Source organism: Trachinotus anak, unplaced genomic scaffold (genome assembly GCF_046630095.1).
Source record: "Trachinotus anak isolate AG129_WGS33_773 ecotype Australia unplaced genomic scaffold, CSIRO_AGI_Tana_v1 ptg000010l, whole genome shotgun sequence".
NCBI lineage: Eukaryota > Metazoa > Chordata > Actinopteri > Carangiformes > Carangidae > Trachinotus > Trachinotus anak.
In genome coordinates this window covers 20965455-20987025 of record NW_027273861.1, presented here as the reverse complement: position 1 = coordinate 20987025, position 21571 = coordinate 20965455, and the positions used below count along the sequence as shown (strand labels likewise).

At 40.6% G+C, this 21571-nt stretch overlaps 1 protein-coding gene across 3 annotated transcripts in view; it reads left to right on the top strand.

Annotated features, from left to right (window-relative positions):
* The window catches only part of dennd1b (DENN/MADD domain containing 1B), a 103767-nt gene that overhangs the window by 76365 nt on the left and 5831 nt on the right, over positions 1–21571 (top strand). For 2 of the 3 annotated variants that reach the window (XM_071486106.1, XM_071486105.1), the window contains 8 exons: positions 1646–1747; positions 7470–7560; positions 8881–8921; positions 10308–10343; positions 10867–10923; positions 12306–12395; positions 20420–20505; positions 20982–21204. In XM_071486106.1, the coding sequence (XP_071342207.1) occupies positions 1646–1747; positions 7470–7560; positions 8881–8921; positions 10308–10343; positions 10867–10923; positions 12306–12395; positions 20420–20505; positions 20982–21204 (726 nt within the window). The other variant, XM_071486107.1, reaches the window with a different exon arrangement.

Here is a 21571-nt window from a genome sequence, read left to right as displayed (position 1 = left end):
TATGTCCTAAACTCTATTTATTGATCTCCACTCACTGCTTCAGTTCCTCCCATATCAGAACATTCATCCGTGGAGAGCTGCTACACATACATTTCTTGCTTACATGTATGGAGGATGGTCCAGTCTTTGTCAGGCATAAATAATGTGATAAAATCAAGTCTGAGGTCTTTAAAAAAAAAAAAACAACAACAACACATTTTTAGTATTGAATGTATGTGCCATGTATGGGTGTGGTTCAGCACTGGGATTGGCAGCACAGTGGGGCTGATGACAGCAGCCCTGGGGGAAGTTAAGAAGTAATGCTCACTTATCACTCGGCATTTAACGTAAAATGACTCATCTTCAAGAATGGCACTAAATCCTTACATGTTTCAGTAAAACATCACGCAGCAACCAGGTGTGAGTGAGAATGACTGTCTCTCACAATGCAGTTGCAGCACCAGCCCCATGCTGTTGCTCTGGTAGTTTTAAATTAACTTCTTTGGTTAAATACAGTTAATTGACAGTGGCTTGTTTTCATAGTCTTTTTTGTGCTCAGTGACTCTGTTGAAACAAATGAAATTGATGTTGATGTTTAGCAGCACTAGCATTTTGTGCAGGCCTGTGTGAATCGCAGGATTTTGTCGGATACTGATGTGCACACAGACTCAGTCTTAAAGTTGACTTGGAAAGTTTTTTAGTAGCAGATAGTTGTTATTCTCAGAGTGCTATTCAGGTTTGTTAGCTGCAGTATGGTCCGAGGCTGTAGTAGCCGGATGGAGACCGCAAAGCTGATTAAACTACAACTGAAGCTACTTTCAACTCGGCTTTTACACGAGAACACGCCTTGAAAACTTTCAGTGATGTAAGTGGAGCAGTATTGCTGTGATGTAATTTGGGCCACTAGTATCATCCCTGAAAATGGGGTTAGTTGTTAAGTTGTTTTTATGTGCCACACTGTGCTCATAGCCTGGAACAGACAAAGCACATTGTTTTACAGCAGAAGAATTTAGAGCATCATTGAAATATGTGAGAATTATGTTAATTATGAGAAAACATGAATTGGAAATGACCGTGGGGCTGCGTGTGATTGGCCTGCAGTAGTTCTGTTGTCATCCGCCGTGTCTATAGCTCACAGGCCGACAGACATGATGTAAGAAATAGTAATAATGTGTTAGTGTGGAGTACTGGGGAGTTTACTGGGACACTGTCTTCTGGTCCGGGGGAGGTTGTGTGCACTCTGCCGGGGGAACTGTTTTATGAGGGACTGTTTTCTGTTTTTTTCTTTAACTAATACTCTTCTTCCTCCTTCTCCTTCCTTCCTCTTTCCTTCCTGTCTCTCTTTTAGACTCACTTTCTGTTTCAGCCTTGCTAATGAAGAAATCAGTTGAAATAGTTCTTTGTTAGAGAAGACTTTTACAGTGCATAATGAAAAAAGACACGATGTGTCATAGAGCTATGAATTATATTACAAGCCACATTTTTTTTTGTTTAGACCCCCTGCCTTTCAAGACACCAAACGCATCTGCCTTCCTTCCTGTGGCTCATTTCTGAACTAAGTAAACATGGTGAAAAACAGATTGGTACAAAGAAAAGTGAGCCAAAATTAATTAGAAATAATTGTTTATTTTAATTTTTGCCAATAATGTCTCCATGGACTCTTCAGGGGGAGCCAATCACATTCTGTGAGGAGAGTTTTGTGAACCATCGCTCGAGCACCATGAGGAGCTTCCTGTCCATGGCTGTCAACCTGCAGCTCTTCAAACAGGTACAAACATCTGTCTGTGTGTCTGTGTGTCTGTGTGTGTCTGTGTGTCTGTGTGTGTGTGTGTGTGTGTGTGTGTGTGTGTGTGTGTGTGTGTCAACCACTCATGTTGCCCAGCATAACCAGTAAAATTGATCTGACCATTAAAAATGTCGAGGTTGTGGACATATATTTGACTTTATGTGTACAAACAGGAACTTTGCTCATTTGCTCATCATAATTATCCTATAAACATCTGCTGTCACGGGCACATTGACGCTGATGCACAGCTCTGTCCTGTAAGCTATAGGCGAGCACAAATAGAAAAAGATGATAGGGTGCTTCTGCCAGGTTCTTTGCCATCAATGTCAGCTTATTTCCAAGCTGTTTATTTTTTGGGCAGATTTTTATTTAGAAGGGTGAAAGTCTTCATTTTTATAGATAAAAAAAAATGTCTCTCAGCACCACTTGTGCTCAGCAAACTGTCAAATGGGTAAAGTTAGTATTTAGTATCTTGACAGTTCAGTTGTTGAGAGTGAGGAGAAATGGAGAAGAGAGAGGCCTGCGATTATAGACGGTTATTGACCCCTAGAAACTGTTTACTGTGGTTATCTCTCTACACTCATCATAATGTCTCTCTGTTTGCACAATTTTCCCTAATGTACAAACAAATCCATGATAAGTCAGGCCTGTTAAAAGTTATTTTTACTGTATAAAACCATATCACAGTTCTTTTCTGTCATCGACATGTATATACAAGCCTGTATGAGCAAAAAATGTGGCCAGAATTTTAACTTGTTCCTCGGAAAACTGAATATCTCCACTGTGGTCCTGTGTGTATTCATGTGCAGTATATGTAAAGAATGTGTGCAAGTGTGTGAGCAGGTATCCTTTATTCATGTGTGGTTACATGAGCTTCACTTAAAATCACTCATGTATACTTAATATGTTTTTCCCCCCAAATCCCTTCAGCAATACTAAACTTAGCCGAGCCAGAGCCAAGTGAAGAGACACCTCTGGCTCTGAAGAAAATTTCCTCTCACCCCTTGAATTTTTCTTTGTGCTCTCTGACCTGTGATAGTAGTGTGATTTACCCCCGAGAGTTACTGCACAGCAGCCCTCAATCAGCCTTTTGTTTCTCTGGACACTCTGCCCCGTCTATAATTTTCCCAGGCAGAGCAGATAGCGAGCATCAGTTCAAAGCATCCTCCCGGCTGGCTCCTGCCTCAGCAGTAGCATTGGGAAACTGGTTCTTATCTCCTCCTCCTCCTCTCCAGCACAGGGGATGGGCTGAGCTTATCTCCTCCACTCCTCTTTTGACTAAAGTGAGGGAGGCCAGCGGTCCGCCCGAGCTCTGCTCTGGCCATGACCCATATCCATTCATAAACACACAAACAATACTCAACTTGCCCGGCCACACACATGCACTCATACATTTTTATAAAAATAAGTCCATGCTCTCAGACTAGAGGTGTTTGGATTTTTTAGGAGTTCTAGGAGTCTAGGAGTTCTGGTTCTTGTTCTATTGATATTGCTATTGATTGTTTTTATACCAGCTGTTATTATATTTTAAGCCTTTTGTCCTGTTGTCTTAACTATCAGTAAATTGCACATTATTGATAAGCCTGTAAGTAGAACTGTTGTCTTACTAGTATATAAATTAAAAAACATACAGTCAATATTAAAAACCACAAATGTTGCATTGTAAACATCACAATAGGAGCAGGAATGAACCTTTCACAGTAACACACTTTCAACTTTTTGAAACTAGTAAATTATTTTACTTTGCTTCTTTGCTTGTTTGAGTGTTTTCCATATTCTCCAGCTAAAGTGAACAACTTGTGCCATGTGTCCCAATGGTATTGGTAAGAGAAGGAAACCTCAGGGCATCATGTTTGTCATTTAGGAGCTTGGGTAGTGTAAACAAACAGGTTGGGTTGCTCATTATAAAGCAGTAAATCATCAGTATTATACTGAAACAATTGATCTAATAGAATACATTTAATGATATATAGCATTTATTCAGTCACACACTATAGCCAAGGTGTTGGGTTTTTCATTGTAGTTTACCGTAGCAATACCAGGTCAAACCTGTGCCAAATTTAAACCATATTATTTGGATCTGTAGACCACAACATACGTTACATTCCTTTGGAAGCACACACGTGTCATGTCGAGGTGTTACCTGAGTTTGAGGTGTTACCATCGCAGCAGGAAATTGCTTTTCTACAGATACTTTATTTAGTGGTTTTGTTTTCTTTCCCTGTAAAGCAGCTCTTTTGCTTCATGATCAGCCACAAGTAATTCCAGTTTTACAGAGGGAACAGCATGGAGCTGTTGATGAAAATTCAGCAAACATTATTCATACTTTGGAAGTTGAAAGGCTCAGTGGACATAAAAAGACCATTGTGCTGTCACATGACTCTCAAGGCCAGTAATAACTTTTCATATCATTATTGAATGTTATTATTTTAACGACTGACTTCCTGTAAGTTGTTTTGGATAAACACAGCTGCTAAATTACTCAAATATAAATGGGCCTTGAATTAATCTTATACTTAATATTTGCATTTTTTCCAATGCACACAGATCCAGGCTGATTATCTTGTGCCACTATGAATTTTAGACATTAAGCCAATCCTAAAATAAATATACACATACACACACAGCGCTTATAATGTCACAGTTTCTCCCTCTAACACACTTTTGTTCCCAGACGTTTTCCTCTCTGTTCGCTTCACCAGCCCATCTCTGTTCGGAACAAAACAAGTGGGAGAAATCAGCCACAAGAATGCGGAGGAAAACCTGTTGACATTAACCTGCTTCCTATCAACCATCCTCAGCTCCTACACACTCACATACTCACACACACACACACACTGTTCCTCTTACTGACAAAACCTGATAATGTCTTTGTAGACAATATGCCTCCCATCAGTCAATAACCATACATCATTCTGGGTGTATATGAACATCATTGCTGAGCCATTCTTGTAAAGGGGGAAAGGTGCAAAACTAAATAATTTAAAAATCTGATCATGTGTTGGTTCCATCCACTCAACTGAGTCCATGAGACTCAGTTATAGTAAGATGCAAAGTAAATGCTCTTATAACAGCAATGAGAGTAATAGATAAAGATAATAACGCCACAAAAAGCTCTTACTGTACAGAATTCTCTCTCAAAACAGAGACAGTTTGTTCTTGAAGAAATATGTATCTTATTTTGATCTGATTGTAGATTATAAATATTGGTGGCGATTTAGAGAATCATCATTTATATGCTCAATGCTCTAGTAACTAGAAAAGATGGTGGTGAGCTGTAAACCCAAATCCAACCTTCAGGACTCCCCCTTAGAAGCCTATGAGCCACATGACTTCTGCTATATCCCTCAGCATCTACAGTTTATGGGCTAAAATTGCACAAATAAGATCAAGGTTGCAAAAAAAAAAAAAAAAATCCTGAAGGCTCTTTCTGTACATCTCTCTAAATTAACCCCTGTAGTGTTTTTATCCGAACTTCAGGCTCCACAATTCCAGAGTTTAAATAGATCTAGACCACTGTGACCGACCCGAGAGTGAGTCAGCATGCTGGTAGCCAGATGGGATAACTCTCCTTCTCTGCTGTTTGCAACTACAGCAGCAACAGGAAGCAAGATGACGTGTAGACATGAAGAGATGGAGCAGGATTTGACTCCAAGTGTGAAGCTTGGTACGCCTGAATCTGCACTGCATTCCCTGGTTTGACTTTATCTACACATGTAGCTTGGCTTGAGCTTGTTTGGTTAAAAAAAAAAAAACAAAGCAAAAGCATTTGAGATTTATGGAGTAAATTTGTTCTTCATATCACAGGATTCACACATGTTGACCACAATAATTCTTCAATCTTCCACTGTGCTGTTTGTCTGAATGAAGCTGGTTCTGGCTTGTTTTATTAATTTTTTTTAAGTTTCTCTGTTTTTTGGTGGCTCACTCACAAAACAAAGAAAATTAGCACCTATTTTGTGTACTTGTGTTTGTGTACATGCACATGTGCATGAGAGAGTGCTGGTGTCGTGTTTGCGTCTGTGTGTGTGTGGTGATTACGGTCTGCTATTGTTGAGTAATGTCTAATTAAGGCCCATGGTGAGGCAGGTAATCTGGCTGGGGTGTGTGGAGGGAGTTGGAGGGGGGCTGTGGGGGGGGGGGGGTTGGCTAGGTGATGATTTGGGTTGATTATCTGCACTAATTGGACCAGCCAAGTAGCGGAGCAGTGGTCGGAACCTGCAGTCTCACCTCTCATTAAAATGATCTAATGATGAGTTTCCAGCTCTTCTGACCAGAGGAGCGGGTGGCCGTGTCGGTTGCTAGTTAGCAGGCTGTCCCTGAGGACATGCACCCTAAAACAACCTACACTGTTGTTACACTTTGGACACAGGGGTGATTGTGGGATTGCTACTGTTAAAAAATATCTGACAATGTGTTGCTGTCAAGAATTTTTATTCAAAAGAATAGTGTACCATTTGTTGTTTTTCTTAAAAAGACAAAAGAGTGTTTGAAAGGTAGGAGGTGGTGATTGTTAATTAATGCAGTCATCAGTCAAAATTAATTTCAGCTTTAAATCCAAATGACACCAGTGCTGATTGTTAGCTGCTTTTCCCTCCCACCTTTACACAGATAAGCTCTGAATGGATTAATAGGACAGATCTAAGTTTAAGGTTGAAAACAAATACGCGCACAAACTAATAGAAAGTTGTTTTTTCAGAACTTCAGTAGACCTTAGACCTGCATCTTGAAAATAAAAATAAATACTTCACTGCAGCTGCTTGTTTTTTTTTTTTTACACCAGAAACTTGCCAAAATTAGTCAGGATGTCAGCAGAAGGAATTCCACGCAGAGATTTGCTGATATTATAAGAGATGGGACAGGAAACTAACAGCAACTTGTGGGTCAATGTGGTTGGATTTAGTTAATAGAAAACAGTGCACCATGTGTGTGACTGAGTGATCTACAGTCACGTAATTGTTTTGGTGAAATTCAGAGATTTTCTTTATGTTCAGTATTTAGAAAGATGATATATAATTTTCTTTTTTTCTTTTTTTTTCAAGAAAAAGATGCAGCGGACAGTCAGATCACTGAGCCTGTAAACTGTAAACTGTTTGGGAGAAGGCACCATATTTCTTTTAATGAGCCAAAATGCTAAGAAAAAAAAACTTTCGGTATGTTTGCAAGAATTATTGACATCATTTTGTTTTTCCCTGATTTTATTTGGTCATGGCCTGTAGAAACTCTCAAGTTATTTCTCTTACTGTTATTTTATTGTGTTAATCACAAATGTTCTGGTGTGTTTGTCGATGTCTGTGTGCGTGTTCGCTCATGTTTGCTCGTACCTGCATAACATATTTATGTGCGTTTGTGACTGTGCTCATGAAATGTGTAGCTGTCTTGGCTGTTAGGTCCATATTTATGAGATGGAGTTTTATGCGCTCCATGTTACAAAGGGAGGAAATGAAACTTCCTCATGTCTCAGACAGTGTGCAGCATGTAGTCTGCTGCCCTAATCCCTCATCTGCTCCACATTACCAAATCCCTATTACCTGCAACCCACCTAATCTTAGGATGTAGTTTCCGTCAGGTAGGATTAATAACACCCCACTGTGGCTGGAGTGTTTGAATCTGTGTGTATGTGGGTGTGTGTCTGTTTAAGTGTGTCCACATCCCCCCCACCTCCTCCCTTCTTTAATAAGCACGTTGTAATTTATGGTTGTAGTTCATCGACGGACGGCTGGCCAAATTGAACGCAGGCCGCGGCTTCACCGACGTGTTTGAAGAGGAGATCACAGAGGGGGGCTTCTGTGGAAGTGAGTAGTGCTGGACCTGTCTATCAATTAGTCACATTATATTTATTTGCCATATTTCATGCAAAAGGCAGAAATTATTGTAGTACAGTAAGATATAAAACTGAACAAAATAAGGAGCAACTTTTAAAGACACTTCCACTCCACAAGTGAAATCTAGCTCTGTCTCTCAAAACTGTACACCAGTTAAATGTACAAAAAGGCAAGTCACACAAGGATGAACGAAGGAAGAGATGGTAAATTATATAGTATTCTGTTGTGTTCTTATATACATTTCTATAAAATGTTAATTATGGTCCTTAACTACTTATTTTTTCAGTCACTCTTGAAGGCTTCTGCAAAATTTCTCATAAACATGCAGGCATTTTAAATACAAATGCACCAATGAACTTTACTGTCCTCTGAAGAATTGAATGTATATATCATTATATAATATATCATTAATATATTTAAGCATTGCTCTCAGCTGCTCTAAAATCAGTGCAAAGCTCAGTCTCTGAGAGTAAATTGCATCTTGTGCATCTTGTGTGTGATTTGTTGCAAAAGTCTTTATTGGAGCTGGGTGACGTGTAAATCTGACTGAGGCAAAAGAAGATTGACAGAAGAATTAATGATATGTTGGCAGGAATGTGCATTATTGCATGTGAAGACTGTGCATGAGACATCAGAAGTTTGAGTGTGAAACAATTCCCACAGGAATGCTCAGACAAATTAGGTTGTTTTGATCATAGCACTTCAGGTCTGAGTCATATCTACACGACAAGAAAAAAAGAAATGCCATCCAGATGCTGCAGCTAAATACCCATCATATTATTAGGCTTATCTATTCTGATCTTGACCCAAACCCACACTGTCGTCTGTAATTATGTTCTCTAAACATATGAGAAAACAGTCCTCCATTCTGCAAGTCCATTATTTCAGGTGAATTTTCAGCAGTGAATGTCTCAGTTTATTATGATAATAATAATTATTATTATTATTGGTTAGGGGACAAAGGGGACAAAAGAAGAAAATAACTTTTAACTTTGAAAGTTTACTGAAGAGTTTTAACAGAAATAAGACCAAAGATTTGTTGCAGAGCACAGTTTTAATAATATATCACATTATTTTCTTGAACCATATCCCCTGACACTGTCACTATGTTTTTCCTGATCAATACAAATATAGATTTAAACACAATTTAAAATATTCAATAATGTGTAAGTGTGTGTAGCTCTATGGCTGTGTCACAATGTAATATTCATAGTTACCTTTGTGATGTTCATACTGTGCTATTGAGTGCAAAATGATAATTCATATTTCCTGTTTTGTACATCCCTTCAGGTAATTCAAGGTCTTATCAGCAATGGATGCACACTGTAAAGGTATTCGCCGAATGTCGTGCATATCACACCTAAATGCTTTTATCTGTGGCTTTTTTATGTTTCACTCATTTTATTCCAGAGTTATATTTAATTGAAAGCGTGATTGACACGACTCCGTTTGAAGTCCTGGTGTTGCCTTTGGAATGAAGGGGCTGTCTGAATGTACAGATCCGGCTCGAGTGCAGTTTGGTGTGTGAAGCGGCGCGTGCAGCAGGACAGTGGAGACAGACAGGGAGGGAGACAGAAGTGATTTGACGTGACAAGACGTCCTCCAACATGACATGTTGATCTGGCAGCAAACACCGGCGTTACTCCGCTGAACCGACCCAAGAACATAGATCTCTCCCTCCTTCTTCATCTCCTTCTGTCGCTTTCCTCCTCTCCTTTCTCTCTTTATTTCTCTCCCTCTTTTCATCTCTGTCACAGCCCCCCCCCCCCCTCCGTCTCTCACTCTCTCACTCACTGAGTATCTCTCCCTCACCCTCCCTCTCTCCCCACGCCGTCAGCTAAGGCTGAATTAGTTCTCTAGAGTGCTCTTCAAAGGTTTGTTAAAGTTCACATTTCCTGACTGACAGGGATCTATAAGAGGGGCCTTCACCTCGGCCCCTCTCCTCCTCTCCCTCCGCCGACTTCTGAAACACTGTCTGCCATTTACTCTGTTTAGCCGTTTAGCCGACGCTTTGTGCTTACACTAAAGACCAAACAGAGAGAAAAAGAGTGAGACGCCAAAGGAGAGATGCAGCAACTCGGAGAGAGAAAAGAAGACAGGCACACAGAGATATTGGGTACCATAATGTCAGTCTGCAGAGCTCAAAGTAGAAATCAATCATGCACAGTCCCTTCCACCGCTGTTTTAGGCTCCTTCTAAATAAAAACCTCCTGCATGCTATGAATTGTGCAGTTTATCATGGCTCAGCGATTTGATACTTTGCCTGATGTTACCACTTTTTTTTTTTTTTTTTACTGATATTACACTGCTATTCAGAGCTGCAGAGGAAGTTTTGGCTTTTTGATATTGAAAATTGGTCCTGAGTGACTACTGTGGTGTGGTAGAAATATCGATCATGATATTGATAGTTCATTGTACGTCACAGTATTGCAAATGTATGCAAAATGACATAAAGTAATCAGACTGATTGAAAACAATCAACACTCTTCCACTGTTATGTATTATATGAGTCAAAACTCCTCAGACTTAGGTTGATGTTGATTTAATTTCAGTCACAATTGGAACACAACACTGAAGTATCACTCAGGCCTACCTGTGTATTTATATACTGTATATGAATAATTAATATAAAATAGCTGATAATTGGTTAGAATGCGTGTATATGTGTGGAAACTCCTTCAAAACATGTCTGACAAATAACTGTGTGTCTGTTGCAGAGAGGAGGAGCATTTATCAACACAGCTGTGACAAAGGTACGTTTCACTGCAAAACTGCTTAATAGGCAGCCACATCAGTGATTTTTTTCAATGCTGTATGTACATTAAATTGAATCCTCAAGTCTGTAAAAATCCATTGAAATAGACCTCGCATGGCATTTTGCAGGTTCTTTAGAGAAAATGAATCATTATGCTTGAATGAAAATATGAAAATTAATGCAAAATGTGTCTTTGGAATTGTCTATGGAGCGAGTGGGAGCATTGTTCATGACTAGTCAGTGTTTGATGAGCAGTAGCATGTCGTTATGTGCTGTACAATAGGTGGTCAGGGTGCCCTTTCATGTTATCGCCTCCTGTTAGTGTGCAAGGCTCTCTTATCCAACCTTTTGTCTCCGTGTTTTTGCCACGGGGATCAAAGCATTTCTTGATGTTACATGAAACCAGAACAGAATGTTAATGCAACATGTTTTGATTAGTAATCTGCGTGTGTGTCTGTGTGAATGTGAATATGTGTGTGTGTGTCTGTGTGTCTGTGTGTCTGTGTTGTTTTTCCACCTAGGCCAAGAGTCATGCCAAGAGGGGCATCCGGGACATTAAGGGCAGACTTAAAGCAAGGGTGAGCAGCGTGGACCTTCACACCTTTCTGACACACATGCCCACACTCATACAAGCACACATACACACATGTACACATAATTATGTTCTGAGGCACACAGATAGGCACACACCCCCCTCATAGAGGCAGACAGAAAGGCTGCTTTACATGGAGTGTGTGATTCTGACGCAGGGGCCTTTAATGACTGTTGAAGCCTGCTTAGCGCTTTGTTCAAGCTGTACATTTTTAACCAGCGCCCCTCTGGCTATGGCCTGTCATGTCATCCGAGCCCCAGCCCCTCTTTCTCTTTTATTGTCTGCATATTTCATCAGTGAGCCTGTGATTTCCTCAAAGCTAATGTAACGAGGTGTATGTTTCCATAAGCCTGATGGATTTGATAAGGCAATAGCAGTTTGATCTGTCAGTGGGAAACTGAGGAGAGAGGGCACTGATCATGAACAAGAGGAGCACGCAGCGTTCTGCGCCGTGCGTGCACACACAAACACACACATGCACACACAGCAGAGGCAAACAGAGGTGCTGAAATCTATTTGATTTTGAAGTCAGATTTCCTGTGCAGTCAGAAGACAAATGAATTCAAGTTTCTTAGGATCACAGTTAATCTGCAGAGCATTTACACTGTGTAACTTCCAGCTGCAGAGGTCTGCACAAAGACCTCAAGCACAAACATATTGAAATTAAATTGGTTACCTTGGTTATTATTTTTGTAACATGCTAGAGTATAAGGCTGACAATACTCTATATATCTTATCACATGAAAGATGAAAACCAACAATGCTTTAGTCCTCGCAGTATTTTCTGACTTCACTACTGTGTCTGTGGCTGTCAGACCCAAGCCAATGTTAAAACAGGTCACAAATATATAGTTTCATTTTTAAAAAGCCAGAATAATTTCCTAAGAACAAGTTGATACCATAGTTTTAAGCAAACATCACTCAAATAGAAGCAAACTGTATATTTTTTGGGGGGGGGATCTATTTCAGCTGCAGATTTGACATGGAAGCAAGTATCCTCAGCAACAGAATAGTGGGATGTGGGATTGACTACGATAAACCACAGTGCCCATGTTCATCATAATGAAGGAACATTTCACCAAATACAGCAGTTTATGGATTATTATTTATGGGTTTTAATCGGCTTTGAATAACACAGAGGAATAAGCTGTATCAGGCTGTAGATACACAATACTTGTTACAAATCATCTTTTCATGGGATTTGTTGATAGTATGAAAAATTTTATCCTCATTTAAATTTAACTCAGAAATCTCTTTAATTCACATAAATGCAAATGCACATTATTCCCCAAACCAACTGATGTTTTAGCTGAAATTCTATTTAAAACACAAATCATCTAAGATTCATGGTCTTCATCTGTCTCTCAGGAAGAAGAAGAAGAAGGGGTGACGGTCTGTGCAGGGTCTCCCACCAGCACCAAGAGCCTGTCTCCAAGGAGACTGCAGAAGATGAGAAGGGTATGACACACACACAGACTCACATCAGTAAATGAGTTAACTACATTTACACTGACTTATCAAGCCAGACCGACATGGATGCAGTCTTCCACTTCTGTACTCTTTCAGCCATTGCTCTTTTTTTCCCTCTCTCCATCCCCTCATTTTTGTCTCTTTTTACCTCCATCCCTCTCCTTTTTATTCCCTTCTCCCTCTCACTCGCTCTCTCTCTCTCTGTCTCTCTCTTGTAACAACTCTTGGAAGTACAGTAGTTTGTCAGGGCGCCAAATGTAATGATAAGCATTTTTGTCTTTCAACACACTCCTGATGTACATTCAGTATTTTTCTCTGAACAGCACGGACAGTAGAAGCAACTCATCTGCTGGTCAGCATTTCCTCTGAAGAATTTGCTTGTGCACCATAACTGGATAGCACATTTTCTTCTTTGTTGTGTGCAGAGCTGGCATACGATGAGCAAGTACATGCACGCTCACAAAATACACATTCATCAATAAATTCATCAGGAGAGTTAAGAACATTAGAAAATTATGAGACACTGCAGTGTAGTGTAAATGAATGTGCTCACTTATATTTCTTGGTGTTGGAAGTTTAGTTTTATGTAATTAAAATTGCACACTGTACAGTACAAAACACATGCATACAGCCTCGGGGATACTAGTCATATCTCCCACTGCATATCTATACCTCTGTAATCCCAGCCGGAGCTTTTCCACCTCTTAGTGCTAAATGAAAAAAACTGGCAAATGGACTCCCAATTCTGTCTAAAAAAAAAATACCCAAAAAAAAAAACAAAAAAAAAAAAATATGCCTGCATGCACACACTGACATTTTAGTCACAGTCATGTAAGAGTGTGATTAGGAGAGGTTGTGCTGTCTCTAATTAGCGTTGTGTTTCCTGTGTGTGTGATGAGGCTGGAAAGTCTTAGCGCAGAGGAAGGTGTGACGGCCGGGGAGAGGAGAGGAACGGCAATTAGGGCTTTTCTAAAGGCCTCCTCGGACACCCTCCCCCCGAGCTAGTGCACACACAAAGACGGGCCAACACACACACACACACATTCAGATTAAAAGTTAACATGCAATTGATGTGCGCACGCACCCACAAACACACATGCACTGTATTCAGGATATACACACACGCTCACACCCCTGTCCATGCCACTGAGGCCTGTTCATTGCCACAGTAACGGGTCCCTGGGGACCACTGGAGGGGGGACATGCAGGACACAGGATAGCATGTCCCACAGCACGGGTTTTGTGTGTTTGTGTTGATATATAGTCCATCAATTTCTCTTTAGCCTTACACAACACTTGTCCTATTCTTACCTTTTCACCATTCTTTAACTGCTTATAGCTCTTAATCCAGGTTGGGGTAATTGAGTATCTCATCCCAACCCCCTTGCACACCCTCCTGTTTTGCGTGTTTCGTAAAGTCGAGCGATCCAAGATTCTTTTCTGTCAACAAGACTGCAAATGGTGAAGCCAAGAAAGTCTTGATAATTTATGGCCTGTCAGTGTGCAGTAACCCCTGAAAGATTGAAACTCTTCAAAACATTTGTTCCAAAACAAATGTTGTCAGGAAATTGTGGATGCTTTCAGTGTTTTGTTGTTTTTCAGGACAGCCATAATAGCTCGGTTTTCTTTCTGTCGTTATTACACAAATTAAAGCACATTAGTTAGAAACTTGAAATGGACGTGGAAAAAAAAACAAAACACAGGAAAAACAAATGTATGCTCGGTTCAGGAAGAATGTTTTTTGTTTAGAAAATACCACTGGAAATTATTTGGCGAGTACGTAATGAAATAAAGAATCCTTTAGGGTTTTTGTTTCTGAAGTTGCTACACTTTACTCTTTACTTTTACCTGACTGCACCTATATTTCAGTGACAGCCCAAAAAAATGATGGAGAAAAACATAACTATTGTTCTTACTCTCTTATCTCTCCATCTGTCACCTCCCTGTTTATTTTGCCTGAGATTGCTTCCTATGAAATCTTTATACTGTTGTTCTGCCCACCACTGTCTTGACCAGGTGTTCCCTGCACGAGAAATTGATCTCAATGGGACTAACCTGGTTAAATAAAGGTTAAGTAACATGAAAAAAAAGCACCTTCATCCTCTCATCCTCATAGCTCCTCTTCTCCTCGTGCCCACACACAGACCTCTCTTTCTTGGCCTGCCCTTATTTCTAACTCCTCAGTCTTCACACTATGTCCCAGTTCCTCTGTGTACACAAACCAGGGTCCTGTCTCTGTCCATATAATCCGGTAATCTAAATATGTCTCCACGTGACAATAACAGCTTTTATTTTTCAGTCTTAAAAATATAATCTCTTAAAATAAGAAATGAAAGATCTCATTTTTCTTAAGTGAAATGACAGGAGCAGTGATCCTGCTTATTTAAACCTAAAAGAACAAAATTGTTCCCTCAACCTTTTTACACTAAAAAGATTTTAAGCATTATATACACCAGGTGACATATTGACATATTCTTGTGCATTGTGTCCTTTGCTACCCTGTGTCCTCATTGCAACTTCATACCTTTGACCAAGTGACAAACAAATGCTCCTTCATCTGCCAGATAAATTCACAAACATGTTGTCATCAGAAGCTGCAAAAATGTGATCTGATTAAAGACGTTCTCCACTCCCGTATGACAGAAAAAATCCTGATACTTTTTTTTTTATCATTCATCATTTTTAGCAAACACCTCTAAGTCTGTCCTTGAAATGAAACGAATGATCCTGGAGAAGCTCCTTTAATTAATCATAGCAAAAATAATCAGAGTTCTGAAATTCATATTCCATTTGATCAGACAACACATGTACCAAAGTGAAAGTGCCGCTGTCATATGCGTACATATTTCAGCCGTATCCACCAATGTGGGTGATTTGTAGTGTTTGGTGAGCTTGTTGATTAAGAATGTAGGAGTAATCCTTTCGTTTGACAAAAACAAGCCTGAATTGGACTGCTGACTTTTTGTCTGATAAAACAAACAGCAACCATTGTTCTGGCTCCTGTATGGTTTTGTGTGTGAGTACCACTTTTGTTTTTGAGATTCTGTATGTAAGATTTTTTTTTCATGTGGTATTGTGCTATAAGCATCTGCAAATAGAAAGTGTGTTTGTACCTCAGCCCTTTTTTTCATGAGCATGTTTTTCTAGTGTGTGTACTCCATGTACACAAACATGCATGCATTTAACAGTTTGCCTCAGGTTGGAGGCAACAGAATGACAGCTGTTAAGAGAGCAGAGGAGAGTAGAGGTTGGGACAGTGTTATGGACAATGACAGCCAGCAGGCTTGTGGCCGGGCTCAGCCCCAGGCTCTGGACTCTTCACCTGGTGAAGAGTCCAAACCGGAAAACACCACACAGCTCAGCTAACACAGATGTAAACCACAGGAACAAAGTCACATGGATACTTCACTATGTACATGCTGCATGTGTGTGTGAATGCATGGGTGGATATCTGTGTGTGCTCCATCAGTGGGAGACAGCTCATGTGTTCATGGCCAGTGGACACATATGTACACTGTACACATGACTTGTGAAGTGTCTGTGTTGTGTTCAGGGATATTCACATTTGTGTGTTGATGATTTCAGCATGAACAACTATCATGTGTCTGTGAGTTCAAACATGCTCATATTAATGTGCATTTTTAATACAGCAACACTTAACTTGAAGTATTGCTCATACTGCAGTCTGCACACATTGTGTGTGATTGAAAATGCTATAATATAGACAATATGTAAAAGAAATACTTTGTGAGTACACTGAATAGCTGATAACTATTTCACAACATATTCACTTACTATAGATTATAGAGCATACTACGCATGTTTGATACAATTCATAATAATGTTGTTTTTGATGTGATTTTAAAATGGAAAATAGTTACGCTCATAATATTTATTGTAAGATTAATATTGTGGATAAATATTTTAAATGAATAGTTAAGATGGACCCAGTGAACTTAAAGCACAGTGTCTGTGTCCATAGCTGTGTGTGTGTGTGTGTGTGTGTGTGTGTGTGTGTGTGTGTGTGTGTGTGTGTGTGTGTGTGTGTGTGTGTGTGTGTGTGTATTTACATGGTTATTTGTATGCGTTTGTAGTCTCCACTCTTGCCCAGTCTCTCCCCACTTCAAGCGGCCTCCTCGCTGAAACCAAAGTGCCATCTCCTGGCACCGTCACAGTACTGCACTGCGTCCATTCACAGAAAGACACCTGGTGATTTTACTGGATGAGTTTAGTGTAGTCTAACAGAATGAGCATAATGCACATTCTCCTCCTTTTATATGGCTCATGTTTTAAGCGAAAAGGAAGTGGGCTTTCAGCAACAGCCAGTTGGACAGAAAAGCAGTGAATCTTGCCTCAAACGTTACCCCCCCCCCCCCCCCCTTTTTCGAGTGAGCAGCTCTTAAACAGGCAGACACAGACTTGGCCATACTTCTACAAAGCCTCTGCTTCTCCCCAAGGTTTGTTTGCATTTTACCGGCATCTCTTTACATACACTGCCAAGCTGTGAGATCAGTGCCCACTCAGAAATACCATACGAAATGTATAATGTAAGACTGGCTATTAAAGTCCGCTAGCGTTTGGCCCTGTCACAGAGAGGCGTAGTTGTTCCGCATAACCGGTCATGCAGGGAAGGAAGGGAATAGGAGGGGAAAGTTTGTTTCTCCAAATGCAGCTACTAAAATGGATGATGATGACTATTTTCCCCCCATAACCACAGAAGTGAAATGTAATTTGTTATATCAAATCTGAAGACTTTTCTCAAGACCCCTTAGATATATTTCATACCTTTGCTTATTGGAGTCTTAGGTTAAAACAAGGGATAATTTAGTCACGTTGACCATTCAGCCCTTGTTCACTCACAATCCAAAACTAAAGGTTTGTCATCTCTATGAAAGACAGGAGAGTATGTGTTTGTTTTTTATGTCTGAAAACTAAACTGGAAGGAGTCGGGATCCTTTTTCTTCTTTAGCCAGATACTCAGGGACACAGATGCCAAAGTAATATAATCACAAAATAACATAAAAATAATAAGGAAATGCTACCCGCAGAGTAAAAAGGAATTGACTTTGCAAGAGAAGCTGAGATGTCAAGTCTTTTCCTTGATTTAAGAAACACAAGAGGTTTCCCTGCCTCTTCCAAAATACTGGATTGCGCTAGTTTTCCTGAACTACCCTGACCATTTTTATTATTTTCATGACGCCTGTTCCTCTGCTGCATCTCCTCCTGACTCTCTCGCTCTCTGCGTTCTCTACAGTCTCACTTGTGGTGGAGAGGAAGGAAGCGAGAGCCAGACAATGACATCTGTCACTGACAGCAGAGTGATGGAGGGAGAAAATGGGAGACGGGAAAGCGTGGAGGGAGAAACGCTTTTTCATTTTCACCTTTCAGCTTCCCATTAGCCGACAGCAAGAAGCTAATGAAGGCGCAGTATGATAATCTGTTGTTCTGCTATTTCATGCTTTCCACTGTCCTGTCAGGCCTGGGGAGGTATGGGATGGTGGCAGAGCTGTCACAGCTTTAACACAGAACCTGTTTGCTCTGGTTGAGAATATCTCATTGTGAATGTCTAAATTTGAAGAGTCTATATTTTTGTTGTTGTTGTTGTTTTTTACATTGACATACAGTACATCTAATTTTAGATCTCAGGTTTAACTGCTCTTGTTGTTTTCGACAGCTCTGGAGGAGCAGTAATATTATGTTCAAGTAACTGACAAAAGCATACTTTGTACCTCACATTACCAGTGAAATGAATACAATATGTTGGCCATTTTGGAAAAGCAAAAAGGTTATAAACCTACTCCTGCGCCAAATTTGGCGCTTCTATCGTAAAATGCTCGGTTGTTGTAAATAGTTTAATCGTAACTGCTGCACTAAAGGGTCACAGTGAAGAGAGGGAATGACAAATTGATAAAGCCGTGAAGTGAGGTACCATCCATTTACTGCTCCCTATGGAACTTCCTCTCAGGTAGACGGCACCAAAGCTGTAACCGAGATCAGAGGGCCAGGCTTCATGACCTGTGTCTGGTTGTGTTTGGGTTCACCTTGCTTTAATAAACACCTAAATGCAGAGAGAGGCCCTGCTTCCCTGCACACAGCCCTGTTGCAGACTAAATTACCGCCCGCACCATAAACATACAGTGCATGTGTTTGTGGTGTTTGTATTTCATTTCTGTCCAAAGCCCACCCTCCCCAAGTATCTCACAGGTGCATCTCCGCTCTGCTGGCCCGCTTTGGCTGGCTGGCATGTCGGCCTGGCCCCAGATTTACTGCCCTGACACAGGAATCCATTAAAGGCTGTTTAGGGATCCCAGGCCTGAGCCCCTCTGAAATCTCTTTCATTATAGCTCCAAGCTACCATGGAAGGGGAGCAGCTTGGCCAATCAGCAATGCCACCACATGTGTTCGTGTTTAGCCCGATGGCTGAGAGGCTTAAGTGGCTACTGCACACATCTCCTCCGCTGACTTTTATGGAGAAAATGGCACTTTAACTCTTTGTGTTTTTTTTGTAATAGGGTGCGTATGTGACTTGAGTGTGTGTGTGTGTGTGTGTGTGTGTGTGTGTGTGTGTGTGTGTGTGTGTGTGTGTGTGTGTGTGTGTGTGTGTGTGTGTGTGTGTGTGTGTCTCTTCCCTGGCCGAACACAGGCCCTAAATGAGGCCAGGCCAGCCACACGTTACATTCCGCCTGTCTGGCTGGCACTGTGTCGGCTAATCAAGACCGGCTTGGTTCACGGTTCCAATACTGACCCCCACCCCACCCCCACCATTCCCAACATTCTTTGGGGCTTTGAGGAATCTTTCCTCACCTCTCTACATTTCCATCAGTCTTTTTATTTTCATTCATTACCTTCTTCCTTGCTCTTTTTGTTCTTGTGTCTTTTTTTTTTTTGTGCCTTTCATCATAAATGTTTCACTATTTTTCACCTTTGTGTCTCTGATTTTTCCTGCGACCCAAAACCACAATGCAAGCATACAAACACTACCATCCTCACCTCTTAAACACACCCCCTGTGCTCCGCTCACTTTTAGGGTTGTAAAGAGCCTTTTTCTCAGTGTTGGCCTTTGATAATGTGGCTAACGTGAGTTTACAGAGAAACATGCAGAGAAAAAGAGAGGTGGAGCTAAGTGATAAAAAAAAACAAAAAAAAAAACAGGGAAAACATTGCAGTGCACACAAATGCACACACAGAATGTGATAGCATGTTAACTTAACTGTACCCCCTGTATGTGCACAAAACACAGAGAAGGATCATTTGAGATGTTACCAAAAAATAAGAGGTGAGCATCAATATATAAGAAGGTAACTGGGCAAAAAGCAAAGAGTGTACATTAGAAAGTGAAAGATAGTATTAACATAAGCGAACATGCACACGCAGTGAGGGAGGAACATGTGCGTCGTAGTGGAAGGCATGTTAATAAGTGGCCTGGGGCAGATTTGGGCTCCCATGGGGAGAGTCCTGCCCTGCTCTGTAAAGCTTCTGTCTCTTCTTTAACCCGCCCATTAAACATGGTACACAGGTGGCTTATTAAACTGTGTCAGACAACTACAGTACACACTGATCATTCAACACGCAGCAGTGACAAATACAATCACATGCACTGGTGCCGTAATACAAATGATTTATGCTGTTGCCCTCATCTTAACTCACAGTGTGTAAGTAGCTTGTAGTTCACACGTAATGCTGAGTTTGATAAAACACTGCAGGGGATATTAAAGATTTTTATCCCCAGACTCAAATTTGACAAATTTAGTCTCAACCCTGAGGGTTGAGGCTCATTAAAACAAGCTAGTACTCCTGTCTTTTGGGGACCTACCAAACACAGACCTGCATCTTTTTTCTACTGAGTCCCAAGTCGTATTTTTATGAAAAGCTGTACCTCAGCAGAACACCACATTCTGTCTAGACTCCATGTTGTATCTTTAAGCTGGGACTCCCCCTGGGTCCACTTTTATTGGTTTATCATAGTCTTTTTGTCTAACTACATCCACTTGCTGTGTTATTCTCATTAACAGCATAACTTCAGCAAGTCTCCCATGAGCATGGGCCCTCGAGATCTTGGCTATGGACTCGATGATGATGAGCTGGACAGTGCAAGCAAGTAAGCACTCCTATTACGACCTATTGCCTCTCAGTATGTTGTTACTGAAACTGTTTTCATGTTGTTTAAGGTATGCATGTCACGTAACTGAAGATAGGAGAACTTTGACTGGCTGACTGATTCATTTTATTCAGAAAAAGTTGATAGCCTGTTGAGAAGTGCATTTCCAAGCAGATTGAATGTATTTTACTCATGATAACACTGCCCCCAAGTGGACATACTGTATTAAAAGGTGAAATATCAACAGAAATGTCAGTCATGCACTGTAGCCACCCTGATGCTGGATATGACAGAGCAATACCTGATTTCTTCTCAGTGTTACTGACAGAAATACTTTATATACTGTACATTAATTATTATATTTGAAAGTTCCCATCATGGATTAGCATTCATTGTTCTCTAGAAACCGAGTTATCTTATGAAACATAACACTTGTTGAATTCTGCCTGTCACTGTCGCTTCTCCTCCAACCACAGAATCTCCTCAGAAGACAGCGGGGATGTTCCTTCCTACAACGAAGACAGCGATGATTCCTACTCACTGGAGCTCGACATCGAATCTTCCCACTCAGGCCAGATGAATCTGCTGGAGGAAATACTGGACTCCCTGAACACCACCACGCTAGAGCAAGGCAAACTCAGCGGTGCCAAGAGCCTGGACTTCTTCAGGTCCATGGATAATTTAGACTTCAAGGCCCCGGTACGCAAGACAGGAAGACCACATAAGATTTTTGGAGGGACTGATCATTATTTATAGACAAATCCTATTAAAAAACATAATTTGAAAAGATTGTCCAGTAATGTGATGATACCTTGATGGATTAAGGATAGATGTGTACAAAAAGACAATCATGAAATTTGCATTGTCACTCAGATTAATTAATTTGTCTTTTACAGTATGTGTCGCTTTTGTGCACAGCATATTAATTGCTTTATCTCTTACTTCCATGCCCAAACCTTTGCCAAAACTATTTCCGCCTATCTGCCTCATAAAGTCTATTATTAGCTTTAGATATAGATGTATTACACATTTCTTTTTCAGGGTAACCATGGCTATATCACACTGA